This window comes from Carassius carassius, chromosome 21, assembly GCF_963082965.1.
Source record: "Carassius carassius chromosome 21, fCarCar2.1, whole genome shotgun sequence".
In the NCBI taxonomy this organism is placed as follows: domain Eukaryota; kingdom Metazoa; phylum Chordata; class Actinopteri; order Cypriniformes; family Cyprinidae; genus Carassius; species Carassius carassius.
In genome coordinates, this window is record NC_081775.1 from 26014845 (window position 1) to 26036343 (window position 21499).

The following is a 21499-nucleotide window of genomic DNA, read 5'->3' on the forward strand; positions in this document are numbered from 1 at the left end:
ATAATATAGTAAATGCACTTATATTAAAAATCAACCTATGAAAAGAAGACAGAATATCTTATGCACATTTTGTCTAGTTTTAAAGATTTGTAGGTGTTTTAACTGGAAAACGAGTCAAAAGGGAATCATTAAGATTTTTATTGTTATTTATTTATTTATTTATTTTTTGCAGAGAAGGAACAAACTATCTGCTCCATCATCAGTAATGCCAGCATACACAACACACATAATATGTTAAGACATGTTTTCAGAGAGTGTAATTTGAATTATTTGCTTAACCCACTGGCATTATGGCATTATTGAGCATAAACCTTACAACATTTTATTAGTTTTATTCTTAAAACAAGAATTTGGCAAACTGTGAGTTTTTAATTGCGTGTAGGATGGGCATCTTTAGTGTTGTAGTGTGCATTTGGCATTAGAAGTCTTCTGAAAGTCTTGGCAGAAGGGGCCAATATTTCATCTTAAATTATATGTCTTCCAGGAATGTTTATCTTGTAACCTTGGTGCATTGGCACAATAAAGGCTAGAAACGTATCTCAGGTCCACTGGTTATAACAGGACTGTTACTTGTCAAGACATCATTTCAAGGAGCGATGAATAGTGGCTTAACCCATTAAGTGACCCACTAAACATCTTTAACATAAAATTTATTTTTGTATTTTTTTACTTTAAAAAAATATTCCCTTAAAAATCTCTTAAATCATATTTATTTTATTTTACTTTGTTTAAATAATTGATTTACTTTTGTACATTTATTTTAAGAATTGTATATATTTAACTGGAAAACTATTTTTAGTATGTGAAACCCTCATAACATTTGTAATGTGGGTTCTGATTAAAAATTATAAGTATACAATATGGCCCACTTACAGTATATAAGTGTAATATTAAATATTTGGCAAATGTTGGATAAAATATTGATACTTTGCTGCTTATCCCTTCAGAACAATCTTCATGTTGTGTGTGCCTATAATGCCTAAGAATGCTGTCTTTGTAGACATCTCACTAGGTTTTTGGAACAGAGCCCCAGAATAGCTCTGGTGTGACTAACAGCCTAACAGTGCCATGTGTGGGTCAGGACAGGGCTTAGCCTTCTGCTGTCCTACAAAGAAAGGACCAGGTTATACAAATCCAGACAGGGCCTTCAAATCTACATTTTTCAGCCTCCAAATGTTTCATGCCATGTCCGGGATTGTCAGCACAATTAAAGCTGTCAGACACAAACTCAGAGGCATGTACACAAGAGGGCAGAGAGAGGCAAAGCATAAAGATTACAAGAGAAGTGGTAGAAGTGGGGGAGATGAGAAAAGGTTGGGAATGCAGGCTCAGCAGTTAAGCATTACAAGAATTCTGTACAAGCACACAATAGACGTGAAGGAATCTGCAGACCTTCAGCCTTCTGACAGCTGACAGAGCTTATTACTGAGACATGATGCCAACATATCCGCATATGTTTGGTCAAGAATAGGGTGTTATCCTGCCATTACTCCAGACCAGTGTTGGGAACGTTACTTTAAAAAAGTAATTAGTTATAGTTACTCACTACTTGTTCCAAAAAGTAACTGAGTTAGTAACTGAATTACTCTATAATAAAAGTAACTTGTTACTAGGGAAAGTAACTATTTGCATTACTGTAAAAAAAAAAAAAGTTGCTATATGTCAAAGTATTTTTTTTTTTAGCAGTTTTCACAAGTTCAATAAGTAGAACAGACAGGTGTTCGTACAAAGCTTTCAATATTTATTGCACGTCAACAGACAGCAAGAGTTTTATCCTGCACTCTTTGTAAGAAAAGTGTTTTTGGCCACTAGCTTTGTAGATGCGTGTGTCACACATTACATGCATGTTCTTGCCTTTGACTACAATGAATTTGAAGTAGTGCTTATATCTCCACCTTGAAAATGCCAATTTTTCATCGGATTGCTCCTGACTCGCCATTTCTCCTGCTGCTGCGAATCTCTGTGTAGCTGTTGCGTGTGTGTGACTGTGTGTGTGTTTGGCGCCGCTGGCGCGTGTGTGTAAAAACACTGGCTCTGATTGGCTACCATGAAACGCATGACTCTGCCTTAGCCAATCATAATCGCTTATCTCGTTATTAACCCACCTGCTCACTCGCTGTGTGAGCCAGGGGTGCGTTCGGATTGCATATTAAATCAATGCATAGTAACGCACCGCATTTAACGTTCAGTAACGTTAACGGCGTTGTAACGACGGGAAAAGTAATTAGTTAGATTACCCCATTACTGAAAAAATAACGTCGTTACCTAACGCCGTTCTTTTAAACGCCGTTATTCCAAACACTGCTCCAGACTGCAGTGCCACACAATCCTACAGAAATCATTATAATATGCTAAGCACTTACTAAATTAACATCTGGCTTTTGGAGGGCATGAAACAATTCTATAGAATACAATAATTCGGATTTACTTCTATCTTTAGAATTGCAGAATTATATGGGAACTAAATACTTTGTAAAGAAATGCATGTGATGCATTGACCTTAAATGCATCTTGGCTATTGTTTAAATTTGAAAGATACAGCTGGAGTTGAGTTCTTCAGACTGCGTTGTCATTGATCCAGACCGCGCCAGCAGCCTCCAGTTGTACAACTCCTCCAAACAACAGCATCATCAAACAACGCTCCCTTCACTCTGACAGGCTCGATGAATAATTCCATTTGGAAGTTTGGCAAATTTCATGTGAAAGATGGCCCGAAAAAAACAAAGAGCTAAAAAATTTAGATTATGCCCCAGGGGGAAAATATTCTTTGAAGTTGTTTTGATAAGATGCCTTAAAGCTGACCCAATTTCTTTTATCATCTTCACCTTCCATATACAGTACATCTTTACTGGCCAATACTTGGCCATTTTGAGATGATCGGCATCAGTAAACCATCAGCTGACCATCAGAATCTATCCTGCTATAATAAACTGGAGAATTTAAATAGCCAGACATGCCTGCATTTAGAAAAAACAAACAATATCATATGCTGGTGTGGACGCTAGTTATATCAGGACAACTCTCTGAAGGTTTAGCTTGGCAGTGTACATGACAATGTTAATGTGTTTGGTCTTAGCGGAATAGATCTGCTGCGCTGCTTCTGCGTCAGAGCAAGTCCCGAGACTTCTTACTGCCAATACATCCACAACATGCTGCTGTGAGCATGTAAGAAATACTGCTGCTGCACATATAACGTATATGAAATAACCACCATATATTGCATACATGAATCACCCCGTAGCAGATCTATACAGGTGGAGCTGGGGAAGGTGGAGGGTTTATTAGCGAATTTAGGTAAATAGGTAGTTATATATATATGTATGTATATACATATATATATATATATTCCTCAAATTTGGAAGGTGTCATGTATACCCTCAGTAGCTATACTATACTAACTATACTAGTCCTTTCAGCAGAATTTGTGCCATTCTATGAGACTTTGTTTGTTTCTGTTAGCCCCTTAATCGGTTGTTGTGCAACAACAGGCACTAAGTGGCTTATTAAGGTAAATCAGCCATTCATTCACTTCATGCATGAGGCTTCGATTCACATTTCCCACCCACTAATTGCATCTACATGCCTGAGAAATGCGTGCGTTTTTCCCTTCTCAGTGTTTCAACTATTCCACTCAGACAGACTTCAAGTACTTTTAATCTTGTCCTCATCTGTAGAGTGTCTGAAAAGCACCAGCTCAGCTCTCCCGCTATGAACTTGCAGTGCACCAGTATTTTTCCCCACTTTTCCATGCCAGCCAACAGTTTCCATGGTAACAGCGGCTTTGAGGGGAGTATCACATCAGTGAAGCTCCTCAGCATAGCGCTGCGAGCAGATGTGTGTACCGCACCAATCGCGCAGCTATGCACGCCGCAACCCGATGCTACAGATGAGAGGAAAGAACAAATAGAAGGGAAAAAGCAGAGCGCCGGTTTTCACATGCATCTGCTCCAGTGGTTAATGAATCTTTGAGTGTAATCCAGTCCTTTCCTCTGATTTCCTGTCCAGGGCTTCCTGAGCCGCAGACTGAAGGGTTCCATCAAACGCACCAAAAGCCAGCCGAAGCTCGACCGCCACAGCAGCTTCAGGAACATCTTACCGGGCTTCAAGAGCGCGGAGAATGACAGGTAAGGCGGAACCATTTAGGTTTGCATTGCAGTTTAGAGTCTCTTCCTGTTTGTTGCCTTATTATTTTTTATTCTCCCAACACCTGAATCCACCATTATACTGACAGCTGTCATTACGTCCTTCATGATGTGCCATTTACAGTACATCACTGCGTGATTGTAAAGTGCATAAAAATGTAGTTTTTGTGCCATTAAGTTGATTAACAGATCTCCCCTTGTCAGTTTTACGCTGCTTAATGCCTCTATTTGCAGCTTTCTGTATCTCTCACAAAATTCATCACGTAATCCTCCAAACCTTTAGCTTCTCTATTCATCTCTATTAAGATTGTTTAGAGTCACTTATTGCAGTGCTAAAATGTCTGAGTCATCTTTCTCCCCAATGAATAGTGATCACAGAGTGAGGAATGAATTGGATTACTCGCAGGATAAATGGTCTAGCCTCAGTCTAAATTGTGAGAGATGCTTGTGAAATATTCGGCTCCCTGCGTGTCGTTCAGGTTGTCAAGAGAAGAAATATCTGACTCCGGGATGCTGGGTCCATATGTTGTTTTGATGTGACTTGAGTACAGTGACCTACACGCAGCAGTTTGTGTCCAGGTCAGTGTGTGCTGCTTGTATACGAGCTTGTAGGAATGCACACAGACGTGAACAGAGAGTTTAGATAGTATTGCAACTGCATTTGAGTCTGTGTTATTCAGGAGGACTGGCCACTATCTTTGCCACTGTGGAAATCTAAGCAATATCTATCAACCTCACTTCTTTACAAACCCAAGAATGTTTTTCCTTGCGAAAATAGGTTAAACTAACCACAAATGGAGGATTGCTGAGGACTCAAATTCTCAAGGCATTCTATTCACAAGTATTGCTTTATACTCTTATTTTATGTCAAAAAAAAATTATTTTTTATTTTATTTATCCATTAGGAAGCTTTAGAAGAGAAAGTTGGTAGTTAAATTAAGCACAACTGAGATTTGAGCTATAAAAGAGCAACCTTTGTTCATCTCTGACCTGACGGTTAGTTATCCGAGTTTGAATTCGGCTTCTGTTAGTCAAACCATTATTTCCTGTCATCACCCTGCTGTACCTTTCAACAGATCTGTCAAAACGCGAACATTTCATTTATTATTTAGCCTACTCGTCCTCATCTCATTCTAAACCCTTATAGTGAACATCCTGGCTGCTCTTTTCCATATAATAAAAAGTAAATGGGGTCTGGGCTTGTCAAGTGCCAAAAACTGACAGAATAGTACCATAAAAGTGTTATTAAAAAGTCCATATGACTCATGCAGCTAGATTACAAATCTTCTGAAGCCATGCGATAGCTCTGTGAAATTTAAGCCGCTCTTGGCTGATAATTTTCCACTTCCTTGTTGCACTGAAATCAAATGTGGTGCCATTAGTCATTAGACACTTTTGCGGTTCTTTTATGGTGCATTTTATGGTTCCATTTACTTTTATTGTATTGAAAAGAATGGACTATTCTGCAAAAAAAATATGACTTTTGCAGAAGAAAGAATCTCTTACAGGTTTGAAATTCTATGATGTTCATTTTACAGAATGTTCATTTTTGAGTAAACTATATCTATATTTATCGAAAATGCACCTCGGCTTCCTTTTATTCTCCATTTGTGTGGGAAAGTATTCTCATTCACCCTAAAGAGAATCTCAAGAGCACCGTCTATCACATGGGAATTTGTTGAGTCACTCTACAGGACTGTGGATATCATAGCAACCACACCAAAGATTTCTCCACAGCTCACCGTCAGCCTTGTGCTTCTGTGTTTCTGTAGTATTAGCAGGCAAAAATGGCATTGCTTGTCCAGAAATGTTATGCCTCATTAGAGCAGCATATTATCCTGGGAGGCAGAGCATCATCAGCTTCATGGCACCAAGGTGTGTGAGCTGGATGTGACACAAACATATTGCTTTACGGATGCTGTGGCAGCCTCTGTACCTGACTGGGTTCTGCCAGTCACAGTAAGTTAAGGGTCATTTCCTCCAGACGTGTCTGTTCAGCCTGCCTGGACCTGGCGGTTGCAAAGGCTGAGTCAGTATTGCATAGTTCAGACAGGGTTTGTCACCTCTGCAGTATTTTCTACCATCTCAGTCTAATAATTAATGAAATTGGATTTATTTTCTTTGCTTTCAGTTTTAGTTTGTCAGTCTTTTGTGCACAAATCATTCACATTCTTCCAAAGAAATCTTTTAAGTCTTAATTATTTTTTAGTAAACAGTTTTCTCTTTTTCTTTCCTTTTGTACAATCTTTTTGAGTATCAATTAAAAAAGTACAATCAGTCTGAATCAGTTCCATGCTTCATGTTGACTTTGATTTTGTTTTTGTAGAACTCTTAAATATGCATACTTCTTCCATGATGGAATACTTTGGGCTATAAGTGCATTCCATATGTCGACCATAAACATCAAAGATGTCATTGATTTATTTAACGTGTCAACCAATAGTGTGAGTTTGGGGAAGGATCACAGTTTGATGTGACTAATAATGGAGTATGGCTTAAGGGGTTTCTTCGAGTTTTTTGATATTGTTGATAGTGGTTCAGAAATTACAGAGTTGATCTGCTTAATGATCTGTTTTCTCAGATTAAGCCTCAGGTTGGTAAAAGGGCATGATTTTTAGTCTCGTTCTGCTTGTAGAGGACAGTGTTGATCTGTTCTGCACTGATGGCCAGCATCAGTGTATGTGGAATCTGTGATTTCATGCTTTATGGACTGTTATTTTCCCTCTTTACCTTTTAACTCTATAAAAGCTTCCATTTAGATATCTGGTGTCGTTTTGGGTGAAGAACAAGCTTTTAAAGCTTCTAACTTGCCACTGCAAAGGATTTTTATTGATAGAATTAATGTATGAACTGGAAGTGATATGAAAGGGAAGTTGATTTGCTTTTATAGCAGAAGGGCAAAAATGTAGTTAATTATTTTGGGGAGTACTTTATAATAAGTATATATAATAAGTTACTTTTATAAAAAAAAATGTTTATAAGAAGTTACTTAAGATGAGGTCAAGTATGTAATGTATGCACCACTAGTGTCACCAGGTGAATTTATATAAATAATGTACTGTATATGACACACAAAAAATCACAGTGAGATTTTTTTTATTTACTTTTATTCAGCAAAAAAACATTGAAAAATGCATTACAATTGTTTTAAATAAAAGCTGTTCTTTTGAACTTTCTATTCTTAAAATAATTCTGAAAAAAATGTTTTCAATATTGATAATGATAAGGAAATAAGTAAACAGCTGAAGGATCATGTGACACTAAAGACTGGAGAAATGTCTGCTGGAATTCAACTTAGAATTCAGGGGGGAAAAAACAAACATTTTAAATTTATTCAGATACAAGAGTTATTTTAAATTATTTCACATTATTTTTATATTTACTGTATTGTTGATCAAATGCATGCAGCCTTGGCAATCATTAGACCCTTGAGAAAAATCTTACTCCAAAATTTTGAATGGCATTGTTTAACCGATCAGTACTCAATGTATATTCAACTATGAAAATATATTAATCAAATTGTGGCATAACCATTTTAATGCATTATGTAATTATAAATCATATAATGTAGGATATTTTCACTGCATGTCCAAGTGGAGATATCAAACTAAAAGACAAAACAAAGACTTTAACATGACATTCAGCCTTAGGAGATCCCTGTACGTTGCAGCCTTTGAAAAGGACATTGGGCTTCAACTATTGATTTTACCTCTTTTTCCCAACAACCATTATCTGACCAATAACGGCAGTGAGATCTCTTCATCCTCATGTAATTGAATGAGAAATAAAGGAGGTGGCGTCGTCTCAGCAGGGTGATGGATAGGGCTATTCAAAGCGTGTTTTTATTCAGCAAAGGCCATCTTCTTCACCTCTGGCTCACACTTCTGTACATTTATGAGAGTTATTGCTGCATAATCCATTGTTTTTAATCTAAAGACATGCTGTTTGAAACCATTACTGAAACATCATGTCCTTGTGTTTTTTTTTTTTTTTTTTTAAGAGTCTCTTGCATCATCCCTTTGACACAGCTTGGTTTCCAGGTCAGCCTCCCTTCATGCTTCCGGCTGTTTTGCTATGTCCCACTTAATTACAAGCCTGGGTGCCGTGTAATAGAGAGAATGCATGGCCTTACTGCACTCTGCTAATACCAAAAGACATGCTTGCCCAGGGCGTGGAAGTGTTGTAGTGTGCATGTCTTCATTTCTTTCTGTGTTTGTGTATGTGTGTGTGGGGCGGACCGGCCTTTGTCTTGCTTCCCTAGACGAATGGCGTAATCAGAAGCTGTTATGTTATTTCGTTTATTTAGTGACCTGTGATTTTCACCGCAGATCGTCTCGTGGTTGCCATCGATGTGTGAAATTTAAAATATCCTGTTAAGCATACATGCATACCGAGATATATGAAAGAGAATTGCTTGGAAAGCATCAAGCACCATATTTGTGTACAGGCATCTGATAAACATCTTTAAAATGATTTGAGATCAGAAGTGTCACAAAAACATCTGTAGAAAGCAGACATCTGACATCCATCAGAAAAATTATAGCAGTGGACTGATGATGAAAAAACACTCAAGACAGACTTTGAATAGATGTCTTAAAGATGTATCTGAGCCATGTATTGAGTCACAGAAAACTAAATGATCAGTCGTGTGTTCCAATAGGGTCTGGCTGTCATTCTTTCTTTTCCAGTGAATATTTCTGAGAAATATATATATATATATATATATATATATATATATATATATATATATATATATATATATATATATATATATATATGTTGAAAAACCCATGACATAGTAATTGTAGCTCCACCCATTGTTGACAGCTGCACCCTATTCTGATTCCAATTAAGGGCCTTTAAAAAGGGTTGCTTTAGAGCAGCAATCAGTTCACTCCTTGTTGACTGCTCTGGATTCTTTCATATGGTGTTGTGGCTGTGTACAGATTTCAGAAATCCGTCTGATACACCTGTGGAAAGAATGATGTACTGGCATTGGTGAAATAAACATGCAAATGGATGTTGTCTCAAGGTGTTTTAACTGACATCCCATTGTGATGCTCCCCCTACGAATAAGCAGTATCCTAAGAGTCTTTTACAATATATATATATATATATATTAATAAACCTAAAAATCTTGACTACAAAAAATATATTGTGTATTTCTTATGTTGTTGATCAGTAATTTATTTTTTATTTTTAAACATGTTGTCGCATAATATGGGATAAGTTCACAATGAAACCCATTCAATAACCTGTTATTAGTTTTAGTAAATTCACTTATCAGCTGAATTTAATGGTAAAACAAATGAGAAGCAATCAAACTAACAAAAGAACAACAATATGCTAGGGTTGTGACAAGTTCTGGTTAGTCTAATATATATTCCATATATATATATATATATATATATATATATATATATATATATATATATATATATATATATATATATATATATATATATATATATATATATATATATATATATATATATATATATATATATAAATAAAGAATGAAAAGTAGATAGAATAAAAATAGAATAGAAAATGATAATGTTACATACAAGTTTTTTTAATAAAAAGAAAGCAACTAGACTGAATAGAAATAGAATAGAGAATCTTAGTGTTAAAGTGTCAAGTTTTTTAAAATAGAAAGAAAACAAGTAGATAGAATAGAAATAATATAGAAAATGGTAGTGTTAGAAGGTCAAGTTAAAAAAGAAAAAATAGAACAAGTAGATTGAATAGTAAAAGAATAGAGAATGCTAGTGTTAAAGGGTCAATTTTTTTAAATAAAACAAGTAGCTAGAACAGAAATAGAATAGAGATTGTTGGTGTTACAGGGACAAGTTTTTTAATAAAACAAAAAGTAGATAGAACAGAAATAGAATGCTAGTGTAGTGTTGGGGGGGTCACTTTTTAATAAGTAAGTAAAAAGTAGATAGTATAGAAATAGAATAGAAATATTAGTGTTAAGAGAGGGTGAAGTTTTTATATATAATAAAAGAAAACAAGTAGACAGAATATAAATAGAATAGAGTGTTAATGTTATAGGGTCAAGTGTAGATTATTAGATTATTATATTAAACTATTATTATATAAAAAAAATATATATTATTGTTTTGACCTACAGAAATTATAATTCATAGTTGTTATTAGTTCATTATTTTTTTTTATAACATTTAATGCAAAAATAGAATAATATTAAAATGTTAGTTTGGAGAATTGTGACAGCACTCCCTTGTCTGCCGCTCGTCTTTTTAAGGGAACTTGTGCACTGCTTTATGAAAAAGCAACCTCTTAAATAATACATGCACAACTTGTCACTATTGACTGATATTGATTAAAGGCACACTGGAAACCACTGTCCCGCAGTATGTTGTGTCCCAGGAGATGGGGGAGGGGTGCAGTGAGCTGGTACGGCATGGTGGTTGGTGGTTGGGTTTGGTTTGAAGACGTGTGATGTGAGGGCTGTGGCGGTCTGCCCATAATGGATTAGCCTCATTAAATTCAAACCTGCATTCCTCTCAAAGAGACACCAATGGCAGAGCGGCACGTCCTCGCTTCCTTCAGTCCGTCTATCCCTCCGGTTCTGTCTCCATCTCACCCTGTCTTCCCCCACGGTACTCCATCTGTCTGACAGGCGTTTATGCAGTCTCTACCCCACTTAAACCTGCACCATATTTCTGCTTTTGACCCTCTGGCAACCTCAAATATCAGCTATGAATATGACTGTCATGTACATTCAGAGCATTTCTATGATTTGCCAAGGACTTTCAGTGGCTATTGATGGATCTTTTCATGAAACAACGGTTTTATTTCTAAAGGTCTGCATTTAATGGCAAACTGAGCAAGCTTTGCGGCTTATTTATCATGGTAATCCTATGGAAATTGATGCTTAGCGCTTCATGTAGCTTTTATGTGGTCATAAAACCTGTTACATATTTTGCGGTTTCTAAGGACTGAGCATGTTTTGTTAATGGTAGTTTTACCAACTGCATCGTTTTTTTTTATGATCACCTCCAAAACTGAGCTTCCATTTTCTTTCTCTTAACTGTTTTAAATGTTTTACTTATTTAGTGCTATTGAATCCAGTACTGCATTTCATATAACAGTTTATTACATTGTTTCAATAGGAGATCAGCGAGTTTCATCGAATCATCAGTAAAGAAACAGTTCAGAACAGATTTTTTTCTTTACTGTATTGGTCAGTATTGGTGACCTATTTTCAGCTTTAGCAAATCTTAAAATAAATTTTCGGAAACAGTACATTTATAGTGCCTTAACTACATTTTTAGTGTTTAGTGTTTTATTTTCTAATTTATATCAATAAATATTAAAGAATTTTTTTTATTATACCGAAGGCCTTTATAACAATGCATTACCATCAATACAGTATTACATAAAGCTTTCTTTTTGACCCAGCAGTTCAATGGCACTCTTTTTTGGCAACATTTCCCCCCTCGTCTTCATTTCACTCTCATTTTGAATGCTGGACATGGTATATTATAGATCGGGCCTGTGGATGATGTATAGAAATGAAATTCTTGTAAGCAGGGCAGTGTTTGGCATCTTCACGGACAAGGACGGTGACCTCTCTATCCCAGAGATCTTTATAAGGAAGAATCCCTAAATCCCATTGTTATGATGTGAAGTAATGCTTGAGCCAAAGGACAGAATAACCTTCTTGATAAAACAACTTCCAGCTGAATGACTTCTGAATCTAAATTCAACACAGTATAGATAGAAATGCTCAGGTATTGTTAAAGCAATGTCCTGGAGTCAATTCAAGTTAAGCTCTATTGACAGTATCTCTGTCATGCTGTTGATCATTTTAGGAAATCATTTTAAATCATCACTGGCAGTAGACCAGGACAAACATTAAAATATGTGACCCTGGACCACAAAACCAGTCTTAAGTCACTGGGGTATATTTTTAGCAATAGGCGAAAAATAACATTGTATTGGTTTAAAATTATAGATTTTTTTATGCCATTTAAGATGCCAATAATATATTTTGTACATTTCCAACCATAAATATATCAAAACTTAATTTCTGATAAGTAATATGCTTGCTAAGAATTCAGTTGGACAAATTCAAAGGCGATTTTCTCAGTATTTGGATTTTTTTGCACCCTCAGATTCCAGATTTTCAAATAGTTGTATATCGGCCAAATATTGTCCAATCCTATTAAACCATACATTAATGGAATGCTTATTTATTCAGCTTCAAAAAAATTCAAACCTAAGACTGGTTTTGTGGTCCAGGTTCACATTATGTGTGTTTGCATGCTGTTTCACAGTATAGATGACTTCATGAACTAACACGAACAAATGACTCTTATGAGTCATTCTTTTTAGCAAATGTAACACATGCAGAAATTAAGTGTAGTCTGGTTCACAAACAAATGACTCTTATGACTCTTTTTTTTTTTTCAAGGGAATCAAATGCATTCAGTAAGTTTTGTCTGTTTTACCCATGACTCCTTTGAATCAGACCACATACAAGCTGGATGTGAGACTAAGACTTTTTGTTGGAGATTTTTGGGCTTTTTAATTTAGTGGATGTGTGTGTAAAGTTAAATGCAATCTTTGAGTTCCTTTGTCAGTAGCACATAACTAAAAGATAATTTAGAAACTTTACAGCTCAAATCACATACTTTCCTATATAAGAATTAATAGGGGTGCATTAAGAAAAATATGAGCTTAATATTTCTGCTTTTAAACTCTGTCTTGCTCCATAGACTTTAATTGTCTGTATATGCATTCTTTTTTACAAGCTGAGGGACAGATCTAAAAAAAAATGTCAGCATATAAGAGATACTGTAAATTAAGCTAATAGTTTGCAGCTGGAATATTCTTTTAATTATTTTAAAGAAGTTACATCATCAGATTAAAGAAAATTAAAGCAAACTAAAGCAATGAGTTTTATATGCAATGCCTATGCAACATATTTTTCACATTTCAGAGGCATTCAACCAGCATCTTGCAATTTGTTCACTGTCTAAATTGTGAGATAGAAACAGTGAAAGCAAATTTTTGGATTGAGCCACCAAAAGTAGTGAATTAAATTAGGAATTGCAGAATAATGTGATAACATTCAGTGGTATTTGTGCTATTTCTTGCACTGCTTTATACAAAATAGAGTTTGCAAGGGAGTGATGGTGCAATTGTGGATAAAACTGAATATATGGGTTGAAATTTACATTTTAAAAGATGGCTTAACTTTGCACTGTCGTTTTGACAGCAGAGAATGCTGTTTAGCTCTAGTAATGGGGCTTTTTGCAATGACCATGACCTGACTCTAGGATGAGATGTCTTTCTAATTCACACTCAAATCCAGGAGGATAGCAGAGAGAGGAACAGCATGAACGCAGCTGTCATTTCTGTCACCTGATTTTTCTGTGTATTGTACGGTGGTCTAGATGAGGCCAGTCACTCACAGCCTGACAGCGTCCTGCAGATACAGCTCGACAGTTTCTGGAATTTTCCAAACGTCTGTACTTTACAGATCACTCATGCTTCATAATTGCCTGGAATATATTACACACAAGGTATGGCAGACCAAAAACAAACCCATGTGAGCCGGAAATTGTCAGTCAAGTTTGTAGATTTTCTACTTTTTTGACCGAAATTCGGGGAGTAAATGAGCAGTTGAATATAAATATCTAGTTATAGAGTTGTCGCTACACTAAAGCTGGTTTATACAACATATGTAAGCTGCACATGTTAATTTCGGTGCCCATATTAATGGGTTACTGAATTCAAACTAAGCACATAAGCTATAAATATGAATTTCTGTACTCTTACTGATTCTTTTTATTTAATCTAATTTCGCTATAAATAAAAAAAAAATAATCAAGGAAACACAAAAAAATAAATCCCTAAAAATAAGGCACAATGTACTGTATTAAAAGAAGAGATATTCTGTATTTATTATTTACAGGTGTTTTACTGTACATGTATTTTGAATTTTGCACTTCATAACATTTTAGAGTTAATGAAAATGTCTGTAAAATTACAGAAAATTGCCAGTATTGTCATTTTATATGTGTGTGTGTTTTTTTATATTTTTTTAAATATAAGTGAATACTTTAATATTAACACATTTATGTGCAAATTGATTACTAATTGGATTTAATTGGACTGCATAGCTAAAAGTCCCATTTAGAATTATTTCTCGAATTAATATTTAATCAAATTTTGCTATGAGACTATTAAAGTAATTTAAGCAAACTATTATATAAATATTTTTTTTCTTTCAAACTGTAGGTGAATACTTCGATAGCTACACATCTATGTAAATTAAGTCCTATTTGGATGTAAATTTGATTGCCTTTTTCATACGAAGTAATTTTTGTTACCATTTTATAATTTATGGCCATTATTATAGGTAAATATTCAATATTAATGTTATTTTAGGTTTAGACCTGTTTACGCAAAAGAAGCATAAAGCACAACTCAAACCTGCAGCCGGTTACAATAGCTGTGTGTAACGGGTCTAAGTGTGTAACTGTGTCTGGCAGATTCACTGGAGTTCAAGGATCAATGACAAATCAAATTATCGGATAAGCCTTTGCTATAATACGCAGTAATCTTTCAAGCAGTAGTTCTGCGTGGCCAATGCAGTGGTTTTTATATTCTACCTACACCACTTCGGTTTTTTATATGGCCACACATGTAGACACAAACAAAATTGGCATTTCTTCACAGGGCTTAGTGCACTTCACTCTAATTGAGACCCTCAGACAGGTTTTTTGTCTCCTTTGTCATGGCTTTCTATTGCATTTTAAAACGTTTCTTATACCCCTTCGCGTTAGGCTTTCATTCGTGACACTTTGTTTATTATAAGGTCTTATTGAGATGCACACTACCGTGTAGAGTGTATGTGCAATTTTGTGTTGTTGTCCCTCAAAACATCTTAGCAATCATCATCATTTAATGACAAGGTAATTTGTGTCAACAACTTTCAGTCTATAGAGGGAAATTGCAGGCGAAATTGCACCAGTTATGAAAGCAGTCAGTCGCTGGGTACAAAAGCTAATCTTACCCTCTAGAGTTGCCATAGTAACAAAGATAAATATTAAGTACAATTCAATAAGCAATTGCGCTTTTCTCTTGTAACATACACATTAATGAATGCACATCATCAGTGTGTGTACCTTTTGAGGTCATGTTCAAGCTGTCACGGCGAGTGCTGCGTTTCGAATTGACGGATGCCGTGTGACCCTTTGCGAGAGCAGGCTCCGAGGCAACCGTGACTGAATTAAACCTGTAACAATGGCATCCAGCACCTCCGTAATTAACACGTTTTGCAGTTACGTTGTCCTGGTGGGTTGTTAGAATAGTTACTGGAAAACTAGGTCAATATGATGCGTCATAATTCCAGTCTGTAAGGCAACAAATTGTGAAAAGGGAAATAGGGGGGCGGTTTTATGGTTCTGCGCGTCTTCAGTGGTCTGTAGTTGTAGCTAATGGAGCCGGAAAAGACAGGAGGAGAATGTTAACAGTGCTGAGGGGAATGTTAGAGGTCGCCGACTGAGCTAACAGAGTAAAGGGACCACAGCCTGAGATTTAATAAAGGAAAGGTTTGGAAACTTGAAAAATTAACAGTTATATTGATTGATTTCTTCTGTGGATCGCAAAATAAAGGATTGTCTGCTTTTATTAATCAAAATAAAACTGCTTGTTTCAGAGTAAAGCTTTTGTTTTACACACAAGTATTGTTCTTTGTTTTTGATTAGCACGTTTTGTAGTAAATGCTGCATAAATTAATACTGTAAAAACTTTTATGAGAAGCCCTTTTATACCAAATTTTGTCAACAAAAGATTTAAAGAGCTAATAAAAAGAAATAAAAAAATTATGGCAACCAATAGTAGTACTGTAATTTACAGTTGTCTGGTAACATAAATTAATATTATTTTTTCTTATACTATAATATAATATATTTTAATATATAATAATACATTTAATAGATTTATTTTACAGTGATTTTCTTTTGTAATATTTTAATAATAATAATAATCAACTATTATTATTATTATTAATAATAAATAAAAATATTAAACAAAATAAGAAATGTAACTGTTTTATAGTATATTGAACTCAGTAAAATGGCCTAGTTATGCATTCCTACAAACAAGCACCGCGAACGTGGAGCTTTTAATTTTAATTTGCAATCACAGTTTTTATCAGAATCACAATTTAAAAATCATGCAGCAGCATATTTAAAAGTGAAAGAGCTCCAGAGTAACATAAACATAACATCATAATGTCAGGTTTGGAATAAAGCACATGGCTTATACAAACCACTTTTATAGTGTAGTTGTCATGTTCGTTGTCATGCTTTGTCATATTTCTCCTTTTGTTCTCCTCTTATTTCTCCAGCGTGCGTTTTTGACCGTCATTACCAATTACTATTTACATAACATGCATTCAGACATTCAGCAAATCTGCTGAGAGTTTCTTTACCATTTATAATGATAGATAGCAGAGCAGCTACATGACAGATATGAGAGGTAGCAAGCCACATCTGCATCATTGCATTCATGGTTATTTTCTTTCTGTTGACAATTCAAGAGGCCAGTCGGGAAGTCAGGCCCTGTTATTGCAATCCTCATTCTGCTTAAATGCCCCAGGGAGCTTATATATGAGGAATCCTTTCTGAGGAATACGAATTAATATTAAAAGACTTCCACAACTCCATAAGACAGATGTGAGACCATTAGGAGAAGCTGCAAGATGACAAGTAATTGCTCTTAGCTTGCTCACACACACACCTACACAGACGTAAAGCGGAGAGAATGACACTGGAAAATGAATCACAGGCTTGCTGTAGGGGAAAGCTGTGCATGGTGGAGAATGGCGAGAGCATATGTCATTAATTTGTCTGCCGAGTGACTCGCACACATTCGATACGTTATGTTAAAGGTTGAGTTTGGAGGAGAGCCGAGCTGGTGATAGGAAACTCCTCTGTTATAGCGCGTGTCTTTGGGATATTGTGTCACCCGATTAATTGTATTCCTGAACGTGTGTATAGCCAGCGCCCAGCGCCCACTCTCGAGGACTCTGTCACATCACACTTCTGTCTTCAGCGTGTAACAAAGACATGACCTCATTGTTTCAGCCCTGAAGGACATGGAACCCACTTTGGTTTCTCCACCCAGAAAAGCCAGGAAGCTTGTTAATGGCTTAGTGAGAGAACATTGATGAACAACTCAAAGGATTTTTTTCTCGAGATGTTCAGCTAAAGAGCAGACCTTGACGTCGCAATAATACAATGCATTCATTTACATGTTTAATAGATGCAAACCTTTACATCTGAATAGACATTCAGATGTTACAGTCTATTCAACACTGGAGTCAACAGATGATGATAAAATAGGACGTTTTTTTTTTTTTTTATCTCCATGGGAAATATGTTAAAAGCCAGATGCCATGTAATGCAAAGCACACAATTACAACACAATAAATGAGATGTAATATTGTAAACTGTTAAGTGTACTGTTTTTACCTATTTGATTTGTGTTTTATGTAAGTTGTACATACCATACTGTATGTATTTTACAAATGTACAGTGGGCTCCAAAAGCCTAATAATTATTATATTATTAACATATGCTTATACACACACACTCTACTAGATGTGTATCGCTAATAAATGTTCTTTTTCTTATTTATCTAGACCAGTAATTTCTAAAATCAATTAGCCGTTGTAACTCAACATACTAATTGTTTTAAAAGTTTTAATGTGCTGTAGGCCGGGGTCTCTTCCTCCTCTTGATGTTCATCATATTATGGCTTAAACTACATTTTCTTATGTAATACAACATTTGTGTGAGTTGAAATGAAATTATCTCATAAATGATTATTTTATGGTTATTAAAACCAGCACGTTCACAACAAGTTCAATTAATAATTTCAAGTTATTGCATGTTTTTAGCAAAACATTAAAAAAGAAGCTAGTTATATATTTTTTTATATAACCTGACCTTTTCTAATCACACATCATTACTCACATGACGCAACCGATTGGTTTCTTTTCACAACAGCAGCCAATGAGCTGCCACTTAGCATTCAAATACTTGACTAGCGCTTGCTGTAGTGATTGCAGTGCACTATTCTGCCAAGACCAAACACTTCAACTTCTGGTCAGTTTTTAGATTGAGCTTATTGCCTTTGCTTAATGTGTTGTTTCAGACTAGTGGAAGGAAAAAACATCTCAAATAAATTTGAGTGTTTGTTACACTTTATCTATTTGTGACCCTGGACCACAAAACCAGTCATAAATCTCAGAGGTATATTTGTAGCTATAGCCAAAAAAATACTTTTCATTGCATGGGTCAAAATCATAGATTTTTATTTTATGCTAAAAATCATTAGGATATTAAGTAAAGGTAAACAGATATTTAGTAAATTACCATAAATATATCAAAACTTAATTTTTGATTAGTAATATGCAATGCTAAGAACTTCATTTGGACAACTTTAAAACTTTAAAAGTGTTTTTGTATCCTCAGATTCCAGGTTTCAAATAATCATATCTCGTCCAAATATTGTCCGATCCTAACAAATCATACATCAATGGAAAGCTTATTTATTCAGCTCACTTGCATAAAAAACTTACCCTCATGATTGGTTTTATGGTCCAAGGTCACGTTTGCCTGTAGATTCCATTTACAATACATGTCAGGGCACAAAAAAGACAAAAAGATTTTTCCTCCAAATTCCTCTCTTATAATCTTTGACTAAAATCAAGAATATTTTGTTCAGATTTGTTATGTTATGGAAACATTTGCAAATGAATGCATATTTAATTAAATAATACCTCATGCATATTTAAACACATCATCTTGCAATTCCTAATGTAATTAAACAACTGAAGAATATATATATATATACTTTTTTTCTTTTCTCTTCTACCTTATTCATTTGGGGGGTCTTGCCTCCAAAGGCATTTTGTAACATGGCACATCTTAAAACACAGAGTTCATGGTGCATGAGCAAGACAGAGTTGGTTATAATGAAATGGACTAAATCATGAAATATGTCAATATAATAATATTGTATAATAATATAATAAGTAATAAAAAGTGCATAATTTGTCTATGATATCCAATTCTTTTTCTAGATGTTAGATGTTGGTGTGAGGTCACCACAGTTTTAAAATGGCTTGTGGACCAAAAAACAGTGCTCTAACCCTACGTATGAGCAATAGTATAATAACCAAGCATGCTGTAATTGTTTTTAAGTATGCACTACTCAGGTCAAGGTTAAATAGGCATACATACACCCACCCACGCTTCCAAACAGCCATTTACAGCCAGCAAACATGCATGCTGGGAGATATTGTCTTTACTTTTGGATGTAGATTTTCCCTGTGCAGGGAAGAGGCCAGTATATCACAAAAGCCACAGGACAAAGGCCACACACACACACACATGCTCACAGAGGGAAGGGGGCAGGGCCAGCTCACACTGTTCAGCCTGCTTCCGTTGCACACAGCAGCAGTCCAGCCAACACAATGAGAGAGAGAGAGAGAGAGAACAGAGAGAGAGAGAGAACAGAGAGAGAGAGAGAGGGATCGGCGCAGCCCACGGCCTGTGGCCCACTTTAAATATGAGTGGGGGGTTTACAGCAGCTCCTCTGTGAGAGTGTGACAGTTAAAACAAGGAGGCCGGAGTGAGACGAGAGAGGAGAGAGAGGCGGGGCCGTGCGGTTGTGTGTGTGTGTGTGTGAGAGCCGCTGCGAGCGGGGCTGTGTGTGTCCGCTGTTCCCAGCGGCTCTGAGCCGCAGCAGAGGTAGCAAAATGGAGCTGTGAGCAGCCTTCGTCATCCTCGTCTTCATCACCAGGGGACCGGGGATCCTGACAGCATGCCTGGTGAGTATTTGGTCCCAGAATCCCTGTGGTTATGACAGGCGTGCTGTAGATCCAGATCTTAGCGGATGGAGTGCATTACAGGAGCGCTGCATTGTGCTTGAATGGCATCTCGTTACAGAGCTACCATGCAGAAAGAATGAAAGCGGGCGAGAGAGAGATGAGGGACGAGTCACAGCGCTCTCCCAGCCTTTGTGGGCATTATCAGGGCATTAATCGATGGTAAACAGAGCGCTGCTGCGGTCAGCAGGGATTGTAGCCGGGAATTGAGGTGTTCAGTCCCTATGAACGGATCAGGGCTTTTAACTCCACGCAGCTTCCCCATTCTGTCCTTTGTGTGGGAGCTGATGTACAAAAACGCACGCTGGGTGAGGAATATACACCGTGTCAGGTGGAGGCAAGAGGTCTTCATGACTGCTTTTGGTAACATTGTTTCATTTAATGGCACTGTCAGTTTGTGAATTGATATTATGATATCCATTATTCCACCCTGTTACTGGGATGTGCTGTTTGACATCCCGACATTCTCTATGTGGAATGGGCGGATCTGATAATCCATGTTTGAAGAGATGCTATGAGAATATGAAGATTTTTGACATTTATTATTCATTCTTAAAAATAAAGGTTTTCACAGTTTTGATTTTCCGAAGAACGTTTTAGTGAACAATTCCTGAATTACTTTTTTTTTCTTAATGTGAGGATCATTTTAAAATCTAAAGAACTTTTTTCTACTCTTAAGAAGATTTGGGGGAATCTAATGGTTCTATGGATGTTAAAGGTTTTTTATGGAACCATAGATGTCATTAAAGAACCTTTGTTTTTGATAGTGTTTTATAGGTTGTATATTTGATTTAGTACATTTGTAGGTGTGTAATTACAAGAGTGTGTTATTTAGCAAAGCTTGAGACGCTCCATGGTGAAGACTGAGATTATGTTATGAATATGTGTAGTATTTATTATAAATTATGAGTACTTTGGTTTTTGTTATTGCCGTGATTAAATGTATATTGGCAAACAAAATGAATTAATTCACGTCATAATGTGTTCTTGTTCATCATAATGTTGCTGGACACATAACATATAATTGTTAATCGTATGAGACATGTAGAGTATATAATAAATTTAATTTAATTTTTAATTTAATTGGTTGACACTCATTTAGTAAATTAACAAAAGAAAATCCTGCACACTGCGAATACTTGCAAACGTATCAAAAAAATAAATAAGAAGTATTGGTAGTGTGCTTAAATTTCACTAGTTTTACGTTTTTGACCTTTTTGTTCTCTTTTTCTTCTACATACAATATGATTAATTGTTAATGGACACTCATTTAAAAAAAAAAAAAACATCAATTAAAATGGTCAATTTTACATTTGCGTGTACAATATCCTGTTCAAAATTTAAGATAATAAAATTGAACAAAAATATTTTTAAAGTAAAATATTTATTTGATGAAAAAAAAATATTTTTATTTGAT

At 35.7% G+C, this 21499-nt stretch overlaps 1 protein-coding gene across 6 annotated transcripts in view; it reads left to right on the forward strand.

The window, feature by feature from the left end:
- Window positions 1-21499, forward strand: part of LOC132098004 (disabled homolog 2-interacting protein-like) — an 84027-nt gene that overhangs the window by 33631 nt on the left and 28897 nt on the right. For 4 of the 6 annotated variants that reach the window (XM_059504072.1, XM_059504073.1, XM_059504075.1 and 1 more), the window contains one exon: window positions 4006-4124. In XM_059504072.1, coding sequence (XP_059360055.1) covers window positions 4006-4124 — 119 coding nt within the window. Of the gene's footprint in view, window positions 1-4005; window positions 4125-19762; window positions 20026-21499 lie in introns of those variants that run through there. The other 2 variants (XM_059504078.1, XM_059504079.1) reach the window with 1 other exon arrangement.